This window comes from Apteryx rowi, unplaced genomic scaffold, assembly GCF_003343035.1.
Source record: "Apteryx rowi isolate R43461 unplaced genomic scaffold, aptRow1 scaffold_323, whole genome shotgun sequence".
Classification (NCBI taxonomy): Eukaryota; Metazoa; Chordata; class Aves; order Apterygiformes; family Apterygidae; genus Apteryx; species Apteryx rowi.
In genome coordinates, this window is record NW_020449675.1 from 647,286 (window position 1) to 663,176 (window position 15,891).

Consider the following 15,891-nt stretch of genomic DNA (forward strand, 5'->3'; position numbering starts at 1 on the left):
GGCCCCCGGGGAACCGACCCTCGGAACCGGCCCCCGGGGAACCTACCCTCGGAACCGGCCCCCCCGGGCACCGGCCCCCCGGGGAACCGACCCCCGGAACCGGCCCCCACCCCAGCACGGCGGCCCCCGGCTGCGGGAGCCCCCGGCCACCCCCGGGGCGCTCGGCGGGGAGGGGCCTCCCGGCCCTGGCCCCGGTCCCCGGCATCTGCGGAGCGCTCGGGCCCTGCAGAGCACCGAGCCGGGCCGGGCTGAGCCGAGCCGGGCTGAGCCGGGCCGGACCGGACCGGGTCGGGCCCCGCGGGAGCAGGCCTTGGCCCGGCCCGGCTCCCGGAGCCGCCTCCGCGCCGTCCGTCCTCGCCCTCGGGGCGGCTCTCCGGGTCCGGCCCGGCTGCCGGGGCAGGGGCTGTGCCCGCACCCTCGGGGCGGTTGGCGGGTCCCCGGGGCGGCGGGCACGGGGCTGCGGAGGCCGCCCGGCCGGGCGCAGGGCTCGCCCCTCTCCGGGGCGCAGGGGCTGCTCTCGTCGGGGGCCMCCCGACCCCATGCGGGGTCCACCAAGGGCACAGCCTGGCGCTGGCTTTGTGCGCTCCCGGGCCAGGCCTGTCCTTCCTGCACGGCCTTGAGCTGCCCCGTGCAGCCGCCACCGTTCCCATGCGCTGCCCTGCGCGGCCACCGCTGCTCCTGCGGCGGCAGCCACATGGCAGCATCGCCTCRTCCTGCTCGGGGCACTGCTGGGTGCCCGGTGAGCCGGCAGCTGCTCCCGGCTCCCGAGCACGCTCCCGCTTTCTCCTGCAAGCAAGAGCCTTGAGCCTCGGGCCCAGCTTGGCCAGCGCCTCCTGATGCAAGTCCGAACCCTTGCACCGGAGCTGTGGCATGGCCTGGGGGGGGCCGCGGCTGAGGGAGGGTCTCTGGGGCTCTCCTGCGCCGGTGGGCAGCGGGTCACGTGTGTTTTTCTAAATCGGTCCCCCTAATTGTGCTGACGTCGGCATTGCTTGCTGACACAATAGGTCGCCTTTGCCCGGGACCCGCCTCCCCGCTCCTGGCAGCCTATTTTAAGCCGGTAGAGCTCCGCTACTATTAATACCCCGTGTGTGGGCTGCTCCGGTGCTGCCGGCCCCAGACCTTGTTGCCTGGGCGAAGGGAGGTGGCCGCAGCCGCGGGGCAGAGGGAGCGCGGCGGCTGCCTGCTCCCCGGCAGCTCCCCTGCCCTGTCCTGCGCCCGGGCTGGGCTCCCTCTGCAAACCGGGGGGCCGCAGCGGCCCCGTGCGCGAGCGCCCGGCGCGGGCAGAGCCGTGCCATGTGCGGCGCCCGGCTGCTGCAGGCGAGGAGGTTTCCCGGCGCTTCCCGCAGTGCTGGTGCGCGGGGAGGACCAGCCGAAYGCCTGGCTGCCGCAGGGACCTCGCGGGGTCCTCCTGTTCCTCCAGCAACCGAGCTCCATCTGCTCCGCTGTCCTGAGCCAGCAGGGATGGGCGCCAGATGCTCGGGAAGGCTGAGAGGCTGCAGCGCGCCGCCCGCGAGCTTCCCCGCGGGGAGGCTGGAGGCAAACGCGCGCAGGGGCTGTTCTCCCCTTCGCTTGCCTCCGCGCCGGGCTGAGCGCGTCCCCTCGTAGCTGGCGTGCGTCACAGTGGGATTCGGCCTTACGTGAAGGTCGCGTGGCCCCGTGCCAGAGCTTGCTGGGGGGGGGCCCGGCTGCAGAGGAGGGCAAACTGACGGTGGCCCCAGTTACGCACCTCCGAGCCYGCTCGGGGGCTGAGATCGGCCTGGGCGCTGGAGGGCTGCGAGGCCCCGATGCCTGCACGGCTGCATCCCGCAGCAGCRCCTGGCCCTGGATGCCCAGGGGAGGCCATTCCCGCACTGCCGGGCCGGCCCCCGCATTTCCCCGTGTCCGGCCGGAGGGAGCCGCTTGCAGGCAGGTACCAATTAGCTGTGGGCAGCGGCTGGGCAGAGACTGGCTGGTGACTCACTGGGAGCACGTGTGGGAAGACCAAAGGCGCTGTTATTTTACGGGATTTCCAGAAACGGCTGGAGGAGTGAATCTGAAAGTGCGAATCACCCAGCCGGGGCAGGGGGAACCCGGGGCTGGCCGTGCCGGGTGGTTTTGGACCCGGCTCCTTGCAGCAACGGGAGCTGGGAGAGCAGCTGCACGAGGTGCCCGGCTCCCGGGGATGGAGAACAGGGGAGCTGGCATCCCTGTGTCCTGGTGGAAGGACCTGTTCCCTGCTTCCTTCCCCAGGTTGGAAGCGGAGGGGTTTGGGGGTCCAGAGGGCTGGGGGGGTGCTGGAGCAGGGACTGGGGGAGTGCCGGGTCCATTTCTGGCTGCTGCAGGATGTGACCCGTGCCAGAGCCGTGCTGGCCTGTCCCCTGGCCGTGGTGCCACCTCCCCTTCCTGCCGGAGCCCCGGGAGCTGCGCCGRCGCCTTTGAGCGGGGCCGTGGCTCCTGCAGCCCCGTGCTGGGGAGCGGCAGCTGGTGCCGTGGGGAGTGGATGTGTCACTCTCTCTTCTTGGCAGGGAACAAACGCGTGGAGGAAAACCCTGGCTGCACCTGGCCTCCCGCCGCCTCCGCCCCGGCACGGGGCCGCTGCCTGCCCTGCGCCCCCCGCTCGCGCTCCCCGGCTTGGGACAGGGTGGCGCGACCCCCGGGAAGAACCCGGATCTGGGAAAACCAGCTGCAGATGAGTCACGTCACAGCCAGGCCCGGGAGCAGCTGCATCTCCAGGGCTCAAAGCGGCGCGGCTGGCAGAAGGGTCCTGCCAGTGCCGGTGCCGGTGCCGGCGGCGGTCCGGCTCCCTCGCCGGGCTGCTGCGCCGCAGGTCCTGCCCAGACGTCTCGACCCCGGCAGCTTTCGGTTCCTCTGTCCGGGCCGTCACGAGCTGCTGCGCCGGCACGAGCCGCGGGAAGGGAAGGGAAGGGAAGGGCGGCCATGGCCTGGCGGCGCTTCCCGCGCTCACGGGCGGTTTGCTTTGCCGGGTGACGAGTCCGGTCACACGGCGGCCGCGATTAGGGCAGCGCCAAGGCGCTAATTGCAGGAGGTAATTGGCTCGAGAGGTGCTTAGCGCAGGGTGCAGGGAGCCCCGAGCGCCGGGGAAGGCGTCTCCGTCGGCGCAGCTCCCCTCCCGGGCGTGCAGGTGTGATGTGCGTGGCAGCGCTGGCACAAGAGCTGCTGGCTTGGCAGCGCAGGACACCCTGCTCCCGCCGGAGCTGRCCCCTGCCATCTGGGAATCCTCCTCTCGCTCCAGGCGGGCGACCGGGCCTCTCCCGGGCCGTGAGCACCGCATCCTGCTGCCTCCGCTGCTGACCTACTTATCCCCTTAGCGGAGCTGCGGCTCAGCAGGCTCCGGCTGCCGACGCTGCTCCCTGCTCGCACCTCGCGGAGCGCTTAGACATGAGCAGAGCGTCCCCGGGGTCGAAGCCGGCCTGCAAAACGCCTGTGTAAGGGGCTGCTTGGAAGCAGCGGTTTTTCTCTTCCTTTCTCTGAGCAGKGTGTATTAACCCGGCGGGTGGTTGCAGGAGTGAGGCAACATGCGGTCGCTTCCATCCGGTACCTGGATGCAAATACGTTCAGCGGCTGCAGCGCGCTCGGAGATCCTTGAGCAGCGCTCGCGGCTGCGCACGCCCGGGGCTCGCCTGCGCGGGGCTGGGAGCCGGCGAGCGCCCCTGGGGCCAGGGGTGCCGCGGAGCTGCTGGGGGCCGCGCCGCGTGCTGGCACCCCCCCCCCGATGCAGCCAACCCGCTGGCCAGCCTCAGCCCCCTCCTTCCCCGGCGCCCGCTGCAAGCCCAGACGGGACGGGTGCGGGGTGCCGGCAGGCTGCACCCGCGCGGGGCTCTGCCCGGTGGGCCGGTGCCGGAGGCAGGTGCGTTGGGCTGCCCGCCGTGGGCGCGGGCAGGCGCTGGTGCAGCTGGAGGCAGGTCCCGGCGACCGCTTGATCTGYGCGGGCCCCCCACCCCGTGTTTCCTTTCCGGATGGATTTCCTGTTTTCTGCTGGCGGCCCGCTGCAGAGCCGCCGGGGTGGGGTGCGCTCCGGGCTGGGGCGTGGGCCCGGCGGGGGGTCGGGGCCACGGGGCAGGAGCGCGGCTGCGCTCCCTGCTGCGAGCAGTCGTCCCGCCGGCGGGGGGCYGGCAGCCGCGGGGGCCGAGGTCTCGCGCCGCGAGTCAGTGACACGCTCAGATTGCCGCTCGCAGGAAGCGTGCCGTTGCGGCCGTGCCGACGGTTTGGCCCGAGCGTGCTTCCCCGCCCGGCTTGGCGATGGCGTAACGTGCTGCCGGGCTGGGGGTCGGCAGCTGGATCCCGCGGCTCGGCCCGGAGGGATCATCCCAGCAGGGTGACGGGGCTCCCGGGATGCTGTGCGTGAACGTCCGTCCCCGAGCCCCACGCTGTGCCCTGCCGTGGGGATGGGGCGGCTGCTGCCGGCTGGGGGGCCCCGGCAGCCATCGGAGCAGGGAACATCCCCGCTCCTGGGAGCCGGAGCCGGCTGGCACGGAGGCAGGATCCTGGCGCTCGGCAATCTGGCAGCRAGAGGATGCAAACGGCTGCTGCGCGCGAGCTGGGGGTGGCGGAAGTGACCCCCGCGCGAGGCTGAGCTGCGTCTGCCTTCGCCAGCCGGGGACCCACGTGCAGAGGAACGGCGCTGGGGCGGGTGCTGAGCCCCGGGGCCAGTGCAGCGCCGGAGCCCCCCGCGTTACCCGTGGCCCCTGCGCACGCTCAGCCGTCTCGCTCGGGGGCATCTGCCTCTGYGCTGGCAGGGTCCGGCCGGCTCTGGCACGGGGCGGACGCTGGGATCCCTCTCCCCGGGATGGAGCGGGAAAGCCGCCCGCGTGACCCGTCCTGCTCCCTCGCCCTCTGCTGCCTTCTCCAGCACCCTTAGCTCATGGCTCCCTGGCCCCGTGGGGATGAATCCAGGCCCTTGGGGGCAAAACGCCGGGATGCGCTCGCCCAGCGTGTCAATCCGCTCTGCRACAGCCGGATGATGGAGGTGTGAAAGCTCTTGGGGTGCCGGGGGGGGCCCATCGCCCCCAAACCCGGGCAGCTGGGAGGAACCCGCCCGTGCTGGAGCCGCCACCGGATTAGAGGTGACTCACCATAATCTTAAAGAAGTGGATTAAATCTCCTCCCCGCTGCCCTGCTTAATGAAATCCATCCCATAATGTGCTGCCAGCCCTGCTGTTCCCCCTCATATCCCCCCCCCTCCCCGGCCCTGTCCAGCTCCGAGCGGTGGCACGGTTCCCCCTTCCATCCCCGGGAGGCGGTGCACAGGTCCGGGTCGGCAGCGCCGGGAGCATCCCTGCCCCGGTGCCGTTGCAGAGCCCCTCTGCATCCGCGGACCCGGGGCCCCTGCCCGAAACGCATGCCGGGGCGCTGGCGCGTGCCCCTCTGCAGCGGTGGCGGCGGCGGGCAGCCCCCGGCGTGGGGGGGCCTGCAGGGCCCGGGTGAGCGGGCGAGCGTGCAGCAGGGAAGGATCCGGCTCCAGGCCGGGAGCAGGAAGGAAGGAAGGAAAGCGGAGTTAAAATAAATCAGGCAGGCGCGCTGTGGGGGAGGCCGCGGCTGGAGCTGCCCCCCCCCCCCCCCCCCCCCCCCCAGCTCCCAGGGCCCGGGCTTTGCGCTGTGCTGCCGGGCGCCGGTGGCCCTCGGTGCCCGAGAGCGACCCCAAGGCTGCAGCAGAGCTGCTCCCTCTGTTTTCGGCTGCGGACGGCCCTGGAGCGAGGAGCAGCAGGTCCCTGCGGGGCCTGGGGAGGGCTGCGCTTGCTCCAGCTCCCGGCCCCCGCTGCCTCCCCCAGCTGCAGCCCGTGTCTCCCAGGCGTGGGATGGGGCCGGGGTCCCAGCGGGGCTTTGCACCGGCCGGGTGTTGCCTCCCCGGGGCGCCCTGCGGCTTGGGGCTGGGAGCAGGGTGGGAAGAGCGTGCCGGGGGGGCGGGGTGTGCGTGGCGTTGCCCTCTCGTTCGGGACCGGCCCTGACAGCTCTGCTCCTTCTCCCCGCCCTGGCAGGATGGCTCTCGGCAGCGGCCCGTGCAGAAGAAGAAGACGGTGTCCTTCAGCACCATGCCCAACGACCGGAAGATCAACAGCACGGCCGCCTGCATCTCCTTCATGCTGGAGGGCTGCGAGCTGAAGAAGGTACGCTCCAACTCCCGCATGTACAGCCGCTTCTTCGTGCTGGACTCGGACATGCGCTCCGTGCGCTGGGAGCCTTCCAAGAAGGACTCGGAGAAGGCCAAGATTGAGATCAAGTCAGTCAAAGAGGTGCGCGTGGGCAAGAAGACCCCCATCCTGCGCAGCAACGGCCTCTCCGACCAGTTCCCGGATGAATGCGCCTTCTCCATCATCTATGGAGACAACTACGAGTCCCTGGACCTGGTGGCCAGCTCGGCTGACGTGGTGAGTGCGTGGGTGATGGGGCTCCGGTACCTGGTGTCCTACGGGAAGCACACACCCGAGGCACCTGGGACCGGCCACCCCTGCCTTCGGACCTCCTGGATCTCCTCCGTCTTCGACCTCGCTGACCTGGAGAAGTCTGGCCGCATCCCCGTGTCCCGGGCTGTGCAGCTCATCAAAGCCCTGAACCCGGGCATGAAGGCCTCCACCATCGAGCTGAAGTTCAAGGAACTGCAGAAAGCCAGCGACCGTATGGGCACGGACGTGGCCTGCGACCTCTTTGTGGAGGCCTACTGCGAGCTCTGCACCCGGCCAGAGATCTTCTTCCTGCTGGTGCAGTTCTCCAGCAACAAGGAGTACCTGGGCCTGAAGGACCTGCTGATGTTCCTGGAGGTGGAGCAGGGCATGGAAGGGGTGACGGAGGAGAAGTGCTTGGAGATCGTCAGCAAGTATGAGCCTTCCAAGGAGGGCCGGGAGAAGGGCTACCTGGCCATCGATGGCTTCACGCGCTACCTGCTCTCCTCCGACTGCTCCATCTTCGACCCGCAGCACCGCAAGGTGTGTCAGGACATGGCGCAGCCCCTCTCCCACTACTACATCAGCTCTGCCCACAGCGCCTGCCTCCTGGAGGACAACTTCTGGGGCAGCTCGGACATCAGCGGCTACATCAGCGCCCTGGGCCTGGGCTGCCGCAGCATCGAGCTGGTGCTGTGGGACGGCCCCGACGGCGAGCCCGTGGTCTACACCAGCCCCTCGGCCGCCTCCTGCGTGCCCTTCCGCACCGTGGTGGGGCTGATCGACCAGCACGCCTTCGCCGCCTCCGCCTACCCCCTCATCCTCTGCCTCGTGGCGCGCTGCTCGGCCGCCCAGCAGCGCCTGGCCGCCCAGTGCCTGCGCAAGACGCTGGGCGACAAGCTGTACCTGGAGCCCCCCGACCCCGCCGAGTCCTACCTGCCCTCCCCGGAGCAGCTCAAGGGCCGCATCCTCATCAAGGGCAAGAAGCTGCCGCCCGGCTGCGAGGACAGCGAGGGCGAGGTGTCGGACGAGGAGGAAGGCTGGGAGCTGGCGCGGCGCCTGGGCCAGGAGGACCGGGAGGCGCCGGAGGGAGGCGCCCCGCGCCGGGTGCGCCTCAGCCGGGAGCTCTCGGAGCTGGTGAGCCTCTGCCAGGCCGTCCCCTTCCAGGACTTCGAGAGCTCGCGGCGGGGGCAGCGCTACTGGGAGGTGTGCTCCTTCAGCGAGGTGGARGCCGGGCGCTTCGCCAACGAGTGCCCCGCGGAGCTGGTGAGCTACAACAAGCGCTTCCTCTCCCGCGTCTACCCCAGCCCCATGCGCATCGACGCCAGCAACATGAACCCGCAGGACTTCTGGAAGTGCGGCTGCCAGATGGTGGCCATGAATTACCAGACGCCGGGGCTCATGATGGACCTGAACGCGGGCTGGTTCCGGCAGAACGGGGCCTGCGGCTACGTCCTCCGCCCCGCCATCATGCGGGAAGAGGTGTCCTACTTCAGCGCCAACGCCAAGGACTCCTTGCCGGGGGTGCCCGCCCAGCTCCTGCACCTCAAGGTCATCAGCGGGCAGAACCTGCCCAAGCCCAAGGGCTCCGGGGCCAAGGGGGAGGTGGTGGAGCCGTACGTGTGCGCCGAGATCCACGGCATCCCAGCCGACTGCGCCGAGCACCGCACCAAGACGGCCCTGCAGAGCGGGGACAACCCCGTCTTCGACGAGAGCCTGGAGTTCCAGATCAACCTGCCGGAGCTGGCCGTGCTGCGCTTCGTGGTGCTGGACGACGACTACATCGGCGACGAGTTCATCGCCCAGTACACCATCCCCTTCGAGTGCCTGCAGCCCGGGTACCGCCACGTCCCGCTCCAGTCCCTGGCCGGGGAGCCCCTGCCCCACGCCACCCTCTTTGTGCACGTGGCCATCACCGACCGCCGCGGCGGCGGCAAGGGGCACCGCCGGGGGCTCGCGGGGCGCCGCGGCCGCCGCGTGCGGGAGTACACCTCCACCAAGGCCACCGGCATCAAGGCCATCGACGAGGTCTTCCGGACGGCCACCCAGCCGCTGCGGGAGGCCACCGACCTGCGGGAGAACGTGCAGGTACCAGACGGTGCAGCGGTGGCTGCCGCGGGGAGGCGGGTTCGCCGGGGGGGGGGAGGATGGGGCCGGGCGGCAAGGAATCGGGAGCACCCAGGTGTCCTCCTGATCCCGGCTCCGGAGGGGCCGGGGGCTTGTGGACGAGAGGCTTCACCTGGAGCAGAAAGCTGGGGGACACGGGCCTTTCCCAGCAGGCAGGCAGGGGAGGGAGCGAGGGGTCGGCGGCCCCCTCCACGGGCCGGACGCCGACGCCGGTCTCTGCCCGCAGAACGCGCTGGTGTCCTTCAAGGAGCTGTGCGGCCTGACGCCCGCCGCCAACATGAAGCAGTGCATCATCACGGTGGCGGCGTGGCTGCTGCACAGCGACAGCGCGCCCAGCGTCACCCTCAACCTGGCGGAGCAGTACCCCCCCATGGAGGCCCAGGGCCCCATCCCCGACCTGCTGCGCAAGGTCCTCACCGCCTACGAGACGGTAAGAGCCGGGGAGCGTGCTGGGGCCGGGCAGCCCCCTGCCYGGCTCGCGTCCGTCCCGGGGCGGAGGGGCTTGGCTGGGGGGCTGCAGCGGCGGGTGCCCCTGAGGGACGCGACTACGTCTCGGCGCAGGCTGCCCCCGGCTCCGTCCCAGCCCGGGGCGTTCGCTCCGCGGCGCAGACCCCRTCCCCCTGCGTGCACTGCCCCAGCGCCGGGCCGGGGGGCATCCTGCGGTCCCGCCTGGYGGGAGAAATCCCATTAATAGCCGAAGCCGGAGCTGCTTCCTTCCTTTGTGTTGGAGGGAGAGCTGGCTGCCGGCCAGGCGCTGGCCGCGCGGCACCTGGCCGGCAGGGAGCCGCCGGCTGTGCGGGGCCGCCCTGCTCCTCAYGCCGCCCCGCTCCTCTCCCCCAGATGATCCAGACGAGCCGGACACTGATCGAGTCGGCCGACGCCGTGTACGGCAAGCTCATGCAAGCGCAGCAGGCAGGTGGGTCCCCGGTGAGGGCGGGCGCAGCCCCGGTGCCCCGTGCTCCCTCCACTGCGCCCGACCGCTGTCCCAGGGCGCCGGAGCCGCTGCGCAGCCTGGGACCCGCGGCAGGTCCCCCTGGGGTGCCGGGGACACCGTGCCACCGAGCTGGGGGCTGGTCCCTGCAGGGATGAGCTGGAGCAGCCTGGCACCAGTGCACGGGCACGGCGGCGCGTTGGGATTTTGGCGGTGCACGCAGACGGGAGGAGCAGGGATGCATGTGCCGGGCCGGGGCGGCGTGCGCCTTTGCACCCCCGGGCAGGGCGTCTGGGCTGCGGGTTGCCGGCCGAACAGCCTGGGGGCCGGGAGCGCCCTGGCCGTCGTCCCGGTCGGCCGCGGGAGAGCCGCTTCCGGCTGGCGTGGCCCGGAGCCTGGCTCTGCGGCTTTCCCACATCCCGGCAGTGCCACGAGGCGCGACGGGGAGGGAGCCAGAGCAGAGGGYGGTGCGGTGGGGTGCCGGGTGCGGGGCGCCGGCCGGGGCGGCGGGACCCCGAGCAGGGCGCCTGGGGAAGGTGGGCAGCGCAGGAAGCGCTGGGAGGGAAGGGAGGAGTGCGGAGGAGGCTGACGAGGAAGCGGAGAGGAGTCATTAGCTGCCAAACGCCGGAATATAATTAGCATCCGAAATAACAGACTGGGGCTGACGGTAGRAGTGGCAACTGAGTGTTATGACTTAGGAGACACATGGCTGAACCCACACAGGCAGGTGCTGCTGGCAGCCTGCCCCGCTCCTCCGGTGCCCCTGGGCCGCCAGCCCCGTGCCCGGCCCCGCGGCGGCGGCGTGGCTGCGCCAGCGGCGCACGGCTCCCTCCGTGCCCGGGAGCTCGCGGGGAGCTGGGGCGCGCTGGGTGGGAAGGGGGGATCCACGCTGCCGCCGCTCCCAGCCCGCTCCCCGTGCTGCTGCCAGCAGCCCTGTTTGCTCCCCAGCTGCGCGGAGGCCCGGGAATCTCCCCCGGCGCTCGGCTTGCGGCTCCGCAGCTGCTGCCAGCACGGGGGGGAGTGCAAGTGAGGGGGGAGCGGGCCGGCACCGGGGGTGCTGGGGCACCCGGCTGCGGGGGGCCTGAGCCACAGGGAGCTCCGCACCCTGGTCCACGGCTCCCCGGGAAAGGCTGTGAGAGCCCGGCTGTGCCGCGCTGCCGGGGCACGGAGCGGCTTGGAGGGGGGCATCGCCCCGCCGGGGCACGGGCTGGCCCTGGGGCGGCTCGGCGCTGCCGACGCTGAGCTGCACCTCCAGGCGCTGGGAGCGGCGGCTCCTGGGGGTCATCCCGGCCCGCGCGCCCCGGGCGTTTGCTGGCGCTGCTTCGGCGCCCCGGGGTGCGGGAGGCGCCGGCGGGGGGTGCGGGTGGGGGCGTGCTGATTGACGGCGCGCGGGCGAGCAGGCTCGCGTGGGAGCCCCGGCGTGGGCCCGCAGCCGCGGCTGCGTCAGGGAGGGGTAAATATAGCACCCGCTCACGGGGCCGTCACGTGGTGCATGGCGCGGGGGGGCCTGGCGGGCCTGTGATCCACGACCCCCGCAGGGCCGGGGCGCACGAGGGCCGTGCCAGTGCTGGGGGCAGTCACAGCCCTCCAGGCGGACCCTCGGCTCTGGCGTTAGGGGAGCCGGTCCTGCTGGCCGCTCCCCCCGTCTGTGCCGTGAGTGCAGTGCAGAGCCGGCTGCTCCGTTGGCCCCGTCATTCCCTGCACGGAGGGGGCATGGAGTCGGCTCGCTCCCTCCGTGCCGGGCGAAGGGCGCCGTGCCGGGCCGGTCTGTGCTCGTCTGAGCAGCGCTCTGCGTGTGCCCGCGCCGCAGGCATGGACTTCCACAAGGAGCTGCACCGCATCGAGGCCAAGGAGGGGCTGCGGGGCCGGAAGCTGCAGAAGGCGCTGGAGAGCTTCGCCTGGAACATCACCGTGCTGAAGGTGGGYGAGCGAGGGCCGTGGTCCCGGTGCGGCGCGGGGGCACGCAGCCCTCGCAGGGGGCCCCCCAGGGCCGCGGGCTCGGTCCTGGCCGGGGCTCCCCGGCTGCAGCACCATGGGGAACCTCTGTGAGCGCCGCGGATGCAGCGGTCAGGTTCTGGTGGTCCGGGATGCTCCCGCGTCCCGCGATGCTCCCGCGTCCCGCGAGCCCGTGCTGCCCCCTCGTGGGACCGTGGCCGTGCCAGCGGGGCGGCCGCGTGAGCTGCCCTTTCCCAGGCCCCGCGGCCTCGCGGGGAGCTGCCGCAGTGCGGCACGGCCGGGCGGCTCTTTGCGATCCCGGGGCGCGGAGCCATCCTGACGCCCGTCTCCGCTCGGCGGCAGGGCCAGGCCGACCTGCTCAAGCACGCCAAGGCGGAGGCGCTGGACAACCTGTGGCAGATCCACAACGCGGGGCAGTCCTGCGGCATCGGCAGGAACGGCTCGGCCTCGCCCGACCCCTCCCGGCTGCGGACCCCGCTGGAGCCCATCCCCGAGACGGAAGGAGGCGGCGACGCGGCATCCTGCTGACCCCGGCGTGGGGCACCGGGGCCTGGACTGAGCGCTCCCGCAGCATGGCATTGCCCCCGGCACGGCATCGCCTGTGGGGCCCGGACCGGGGGCACCGGCCTTTAGGGACACACGGGGCAGGGCTCCACCGTGCCCACGGGCGGCCGAAGGGCTGCAGCAGGGCTGGCGCAGCGGCAAAGCCTCGTGGGGACCAGCTCTGGGCGCAGAGCAGGGCGTTTGGGGAAGGACGTCCCTGCTCCCGTCTGTCCCGGTCCCCACGAGCTCCCGGGGCTTCCTTCTGTGTCCGCTTCCGGAGCGAGCGCCCGGCCCCGGGGCCGGCTGGGGATGCTGGCACCCCGATGGCCGTGTGCATGTGCCCCCAAGCCCKCTGTGCCCGACCTGCTGGCCCCACTGGAAAACAGCCCCGTCTCTGGACTCAGGTTTGCTGGATTTGCCTTTACAAGCCCTGGGGAAAACCTGCCTGGCTGGAACCATCCCGGCTCTCGCCGGCTGATCCCCCTGCCCTCGCCGTGGGGCAGCGGGTCGCATCCCCTCCCTGGGGTCCCCCGGGCCCTGCCCTGCCGAGGGGCTGCACAGGCACCTGGGGAGCAGATGTGGCTTTTGGCATCAGGGAAAGCATCCTGGACTTCTCCCCTAGGGTGAGAGCATCCCGGGCGCAGACTATGAGCGAGGGCGGTCTAGGGTCGGATCGGGACTGCGGAGCCATTGTAAAGTGTGCGAGACCCACGCTGGTGCCCTGCTGCTCTGTCTCCGTGCCCGGCACGGGGGGCCAAGGGCCGGCATGGGGCCACTGAAGAGCAGGAGGGTGGCACTGCCGGTGCTGGGGACGGGGACCATGGGGCCGTGCCCGCTCCAGCATGGAGCCACGTGGCCCCCCCCCCCTTTGTTAGGGAGCGGTAATTAGCCTAATGGGCCACGAGGAACGAGCCCGGGAGATGCCGTCGTCTGGGGCCAGGCAGTCGGGAGGGGACCCGCTGCGTCCTCCTGGCACTGACCTTCCGGCCGCTTTGTGCCGGCCTGGCCGCGGCTTCCTTAGGCAATTACAGCCTCATTAGTGCCAGGCTCCGCAGCCASCCGCGTCCCGCGCCCGCTCCGCGCCGCTCCGCACAATGGGGAGCTGCAAATGAGGGGAAAGGCCTGGCCGGTCTCCGAGCTACTGGGAACAAAGAGCGCGCGTCTCCCGGAGACCGGCCCGGCTCCCGCCGGCCCCTCCGCTTCCCGGGGTATTTTTGGCAGCGCTATTGTGCTGGGCCTGGCGAGGGCCAGGGGACGGGTGGGGGGTGGCCCCCTATAAAGCCCCGCGGCCAGAGCGAGCGGCTCAGGGCGGCTCTGCTCCTCGGCTCCCGGCGGGTCATGCCCCAGCGCCGCTCGGCCACCTGAAGACGCCCGGGAACGATGGAGACACCGAACACCAAGGTGGGGCCGGGCGCGAGCAGCCCGTCGGGGTGGAGGATGAGGCCCCGGCTGCGGCGCGTGTAGGGGCCGACCGGGGCCGCGGGCAGTGTGGGAGAGCCGGGAGGGAAGTGATGCCAGGGAGGCTGCGATGTGGGCTGGGAACTGGGACTTGGCCCCGCGTGGGCTGGGGGGTGCAGGCAGCCGGGTGCATGGTGCATGCAGCATTGCACTGCGACGTGGGCTGAGCACAGGGGCTCTCGCTGCACATCCCACGATGGCGTGCAGCGAGGGAGGGCGCTCGCTGCCTTGTGCCGGGGCAGGATGTGTGTGACAGCGAGGACACCTGCAGCTCGTCCTGCTGCGGGAAGGAAACGTGGTCTGTGGGGCTGGAGCAGGCAGTGGGGAGCAGGACTGCTGGGTTCCCGCGTCCCTGGGGGGCACAGGGCTGCCCATACCGCTGAGTGCTGGATGCCCCGGGGCTCTTCTCGGGAGAGCTTTCCCCAGAGCAGCGAGGCAGCGGTGATGGGGAAGCCAGGACCGGCCGGGAGCCCTGTCCCCTCCTGCTGCATCCCCTTGCTGCAGCCCGGGCTGGGGACAGCCCTGTCCCTGTGCAGCAGCGGCTCTGTCCCCGTTGGAGCTGGGACACCCCGGCAGCGTGGTCATGCAGGCAGCTCTGCAGCGCCCAGGCAGCCGGGAGCCGAGCCCAGCCAGGTGCCGGCTGTCTGGCTGCTCCGGAGAAACGGGAAGGCCGCCCCAGGGCTGCGCTGCCCCAGCCTCTCCGGCTGCCCCCACCCTGACGCCAGCCCGTTGTTCCGGTAGTTCCAGAGAGCAGCTTGCCTCTTGCTCCTGCTCCTGCTCTGCTCCCTGGCCGAGGCCCGGCAGAACGTGCCCGAGTGCTGCCGGCAGAAGACCTGCTCCTGCCGCATCTACGACCTCCTGCACGGCATGGGCAATCATGCCACCGGCATCCTCACGCTGGGCAAGAGGAAGAGCGTCCCGCCGGCCTTCCAGAGCCGGCTCTACCACCTGCTGCACAGCTCCGGCAACCACGCTGCGGGCATCCTCACCATGGGCAAGCGAGGGGAGCACCCTGGTGCCACCTGCCACAACGCGTCGGGCTGCCCCTCGGGCACGGACGTCCCGCCAACGCCGGTCTTGAGCCGCTCAGACACCAGCCCTGCCGGCCCCGGGGAGTGCCAGGGACAGTCAGGGAAGGACCTGGCCAAGAGCCAGGCCCAGGGGGCTGCAAAGAGCTTTTACTGAGATGGTTGGGGGGGGGAGTGGGATCAGAAAGGGGATCCCAGCAGGGGACAGACCCTGGGGACTCGAGCCCCGGAGCTTGATGTAAATAGCACTTTTAAATACCTCCTCATGGCCCTGGCCAAGCCTGCTCAGGGCACTGCAGGCACCGCTGGCCTTTTACAATAAATGGTAGCCTGACGTTACGCAGCTTTGCCTTGTCTCCGGGGATGGGGCCGGGGGGGCTCAGGGCCCTGCCAGAGTCAGTGCCAGGGCAGCCAGCGAGGCTGGAGTCTTTGCCCGCTGTGCCAGGACGTGGATTGATGCTGCTGCGTCCGCGCGTTTCCAGCTCTGGCCCCTTTTGCCTTGGTGGGGGGTGAAGGGAGGATATTCTGCTGGAGCGAGTCTGCAGGAGCCCCAGGGGCCGGGGCCAGAGCAGGGCGTCAGAGCTCGCTGTGCACCATGCCGTTGCAGGGGTGTGAGCTGGGGGGGAGGCTAGGGGTGCGCCTGGGCCTGGCAGGTTCAGACCTGGAGGGACCCGAGGCTCGAGCAGGGCGTCCAGGCACAGGGGTGCTTGTGGAGCCTCTCCCAGGATGGCGGGACCCTCCTGGCAGGGACGGCAGTGGTTCTGCACCCGGGCAAGGGGAGAAGCTTGGCGCTGGGTGATGCGCGGGCTGCCAGGGCAGGGCAGCCGCCGGCCATGCGGACTTTGGGGCTACGCAGTGCCCTGAGGGGCTCAGAGCATCTCCCCCACCGCAGCACCAGGGAGCCTCCAGTGACCCCCTCCAGGCCATGGGACCCCCCCCCAATCTCCACCTGCCTCGGCTACCCTCCCACCTCTGTCCCCTCGCAGGGCCCTGGCTGGGTCCTGTCCCCCCTGGGCCCCCCCGGGGCATCTCCCAAGGCACAGCCTCGCACTGCAGCCGCGGGGCCACCTTTCCCTGGGGCAGAGCTCCCAAGCCCCGGTCCTGGGCGCAGCGGCTGGCCTGGGGGCTCGTGTTGGCCGCTGGCCCCAGCGCAGAGGGGTCCCGGCTCCCAGGGCTGCCCCCGCTGCCTCTGCCTCCCCTGCCCGCCGCAGGGCCCGGGCAGTGCCGGGGCGGGAGCGGGGCTCTGCAGGGTGCCGGGAGCCTCCGGCGCCTCCGTCCCCGGCAGCGGGACCCCGCCGTGGGCTGGGGCTGGGCGGGCCGGATCCTGCCCCTTCCGCGGCCTCCATGGACCCCGCTTGGCTTTGCAAGGGCTGGTGCCTCCGGGCGCCGAGCAGGCTGGTGCCGCCTTGCCGGTGCCGAGGGGGCTGGTGCCGAGCGGGTCCCGGTGCCGCGGTGCCGGTGGCTGCCGGTG

General features: G+C 71.8%; 2 protein-coding genes across 2 annotated transcripts; both read left to right on the plus strand.

Annotated features, from left to right (window-relative positions):
* Positions 1 to 5,975: 5,975 nt before the first annotated feature.
* LOC112968753 (inactive phospholipase C-like protein 2) lies at positions 5,976 to 14,239 on the plus strand. The gene is made up of 5 exons (XM_026071294.1): positions 5,976 to 8,465; positions 8,731 to 8,934; positions 9,345 to 9,420; positions 11,246 to 11,355; positions 11,734 to 14,239. Exons 1-5 carry the CDS (start codon positions 6,030 to 6,032, stop codon positions 11,917 to 11,919), a joined length of 3,012 nt encoding a protein of 1,003 aa, XP_025927079.1. The 5' UTR covers positions 5,976 to 6,029; the 3' UTR covers positions 11,920 to 14,239.
* On the plus strand, positions 13,315 to 14,738 carry HCRT (hypocretin neuropeptide precursor). Its single transcript, XM_026071196.1, has 2 exons — positions 13,315 to 13,335; positions 14,134 to 14,738. The coding sequence occupies exons 1-2, from the start codon at positions 13,315 to 13,317 to the stop codon at positions 14,575 to 14,577; spliced, it is 465 nt and encodes a 154-aa protein (XP_025926981.1). The 3' UTR covers positions 14,578 to 14,738.
* Positions 14,739 to 15,891: the final 1,153 nt, after the last annotated feature.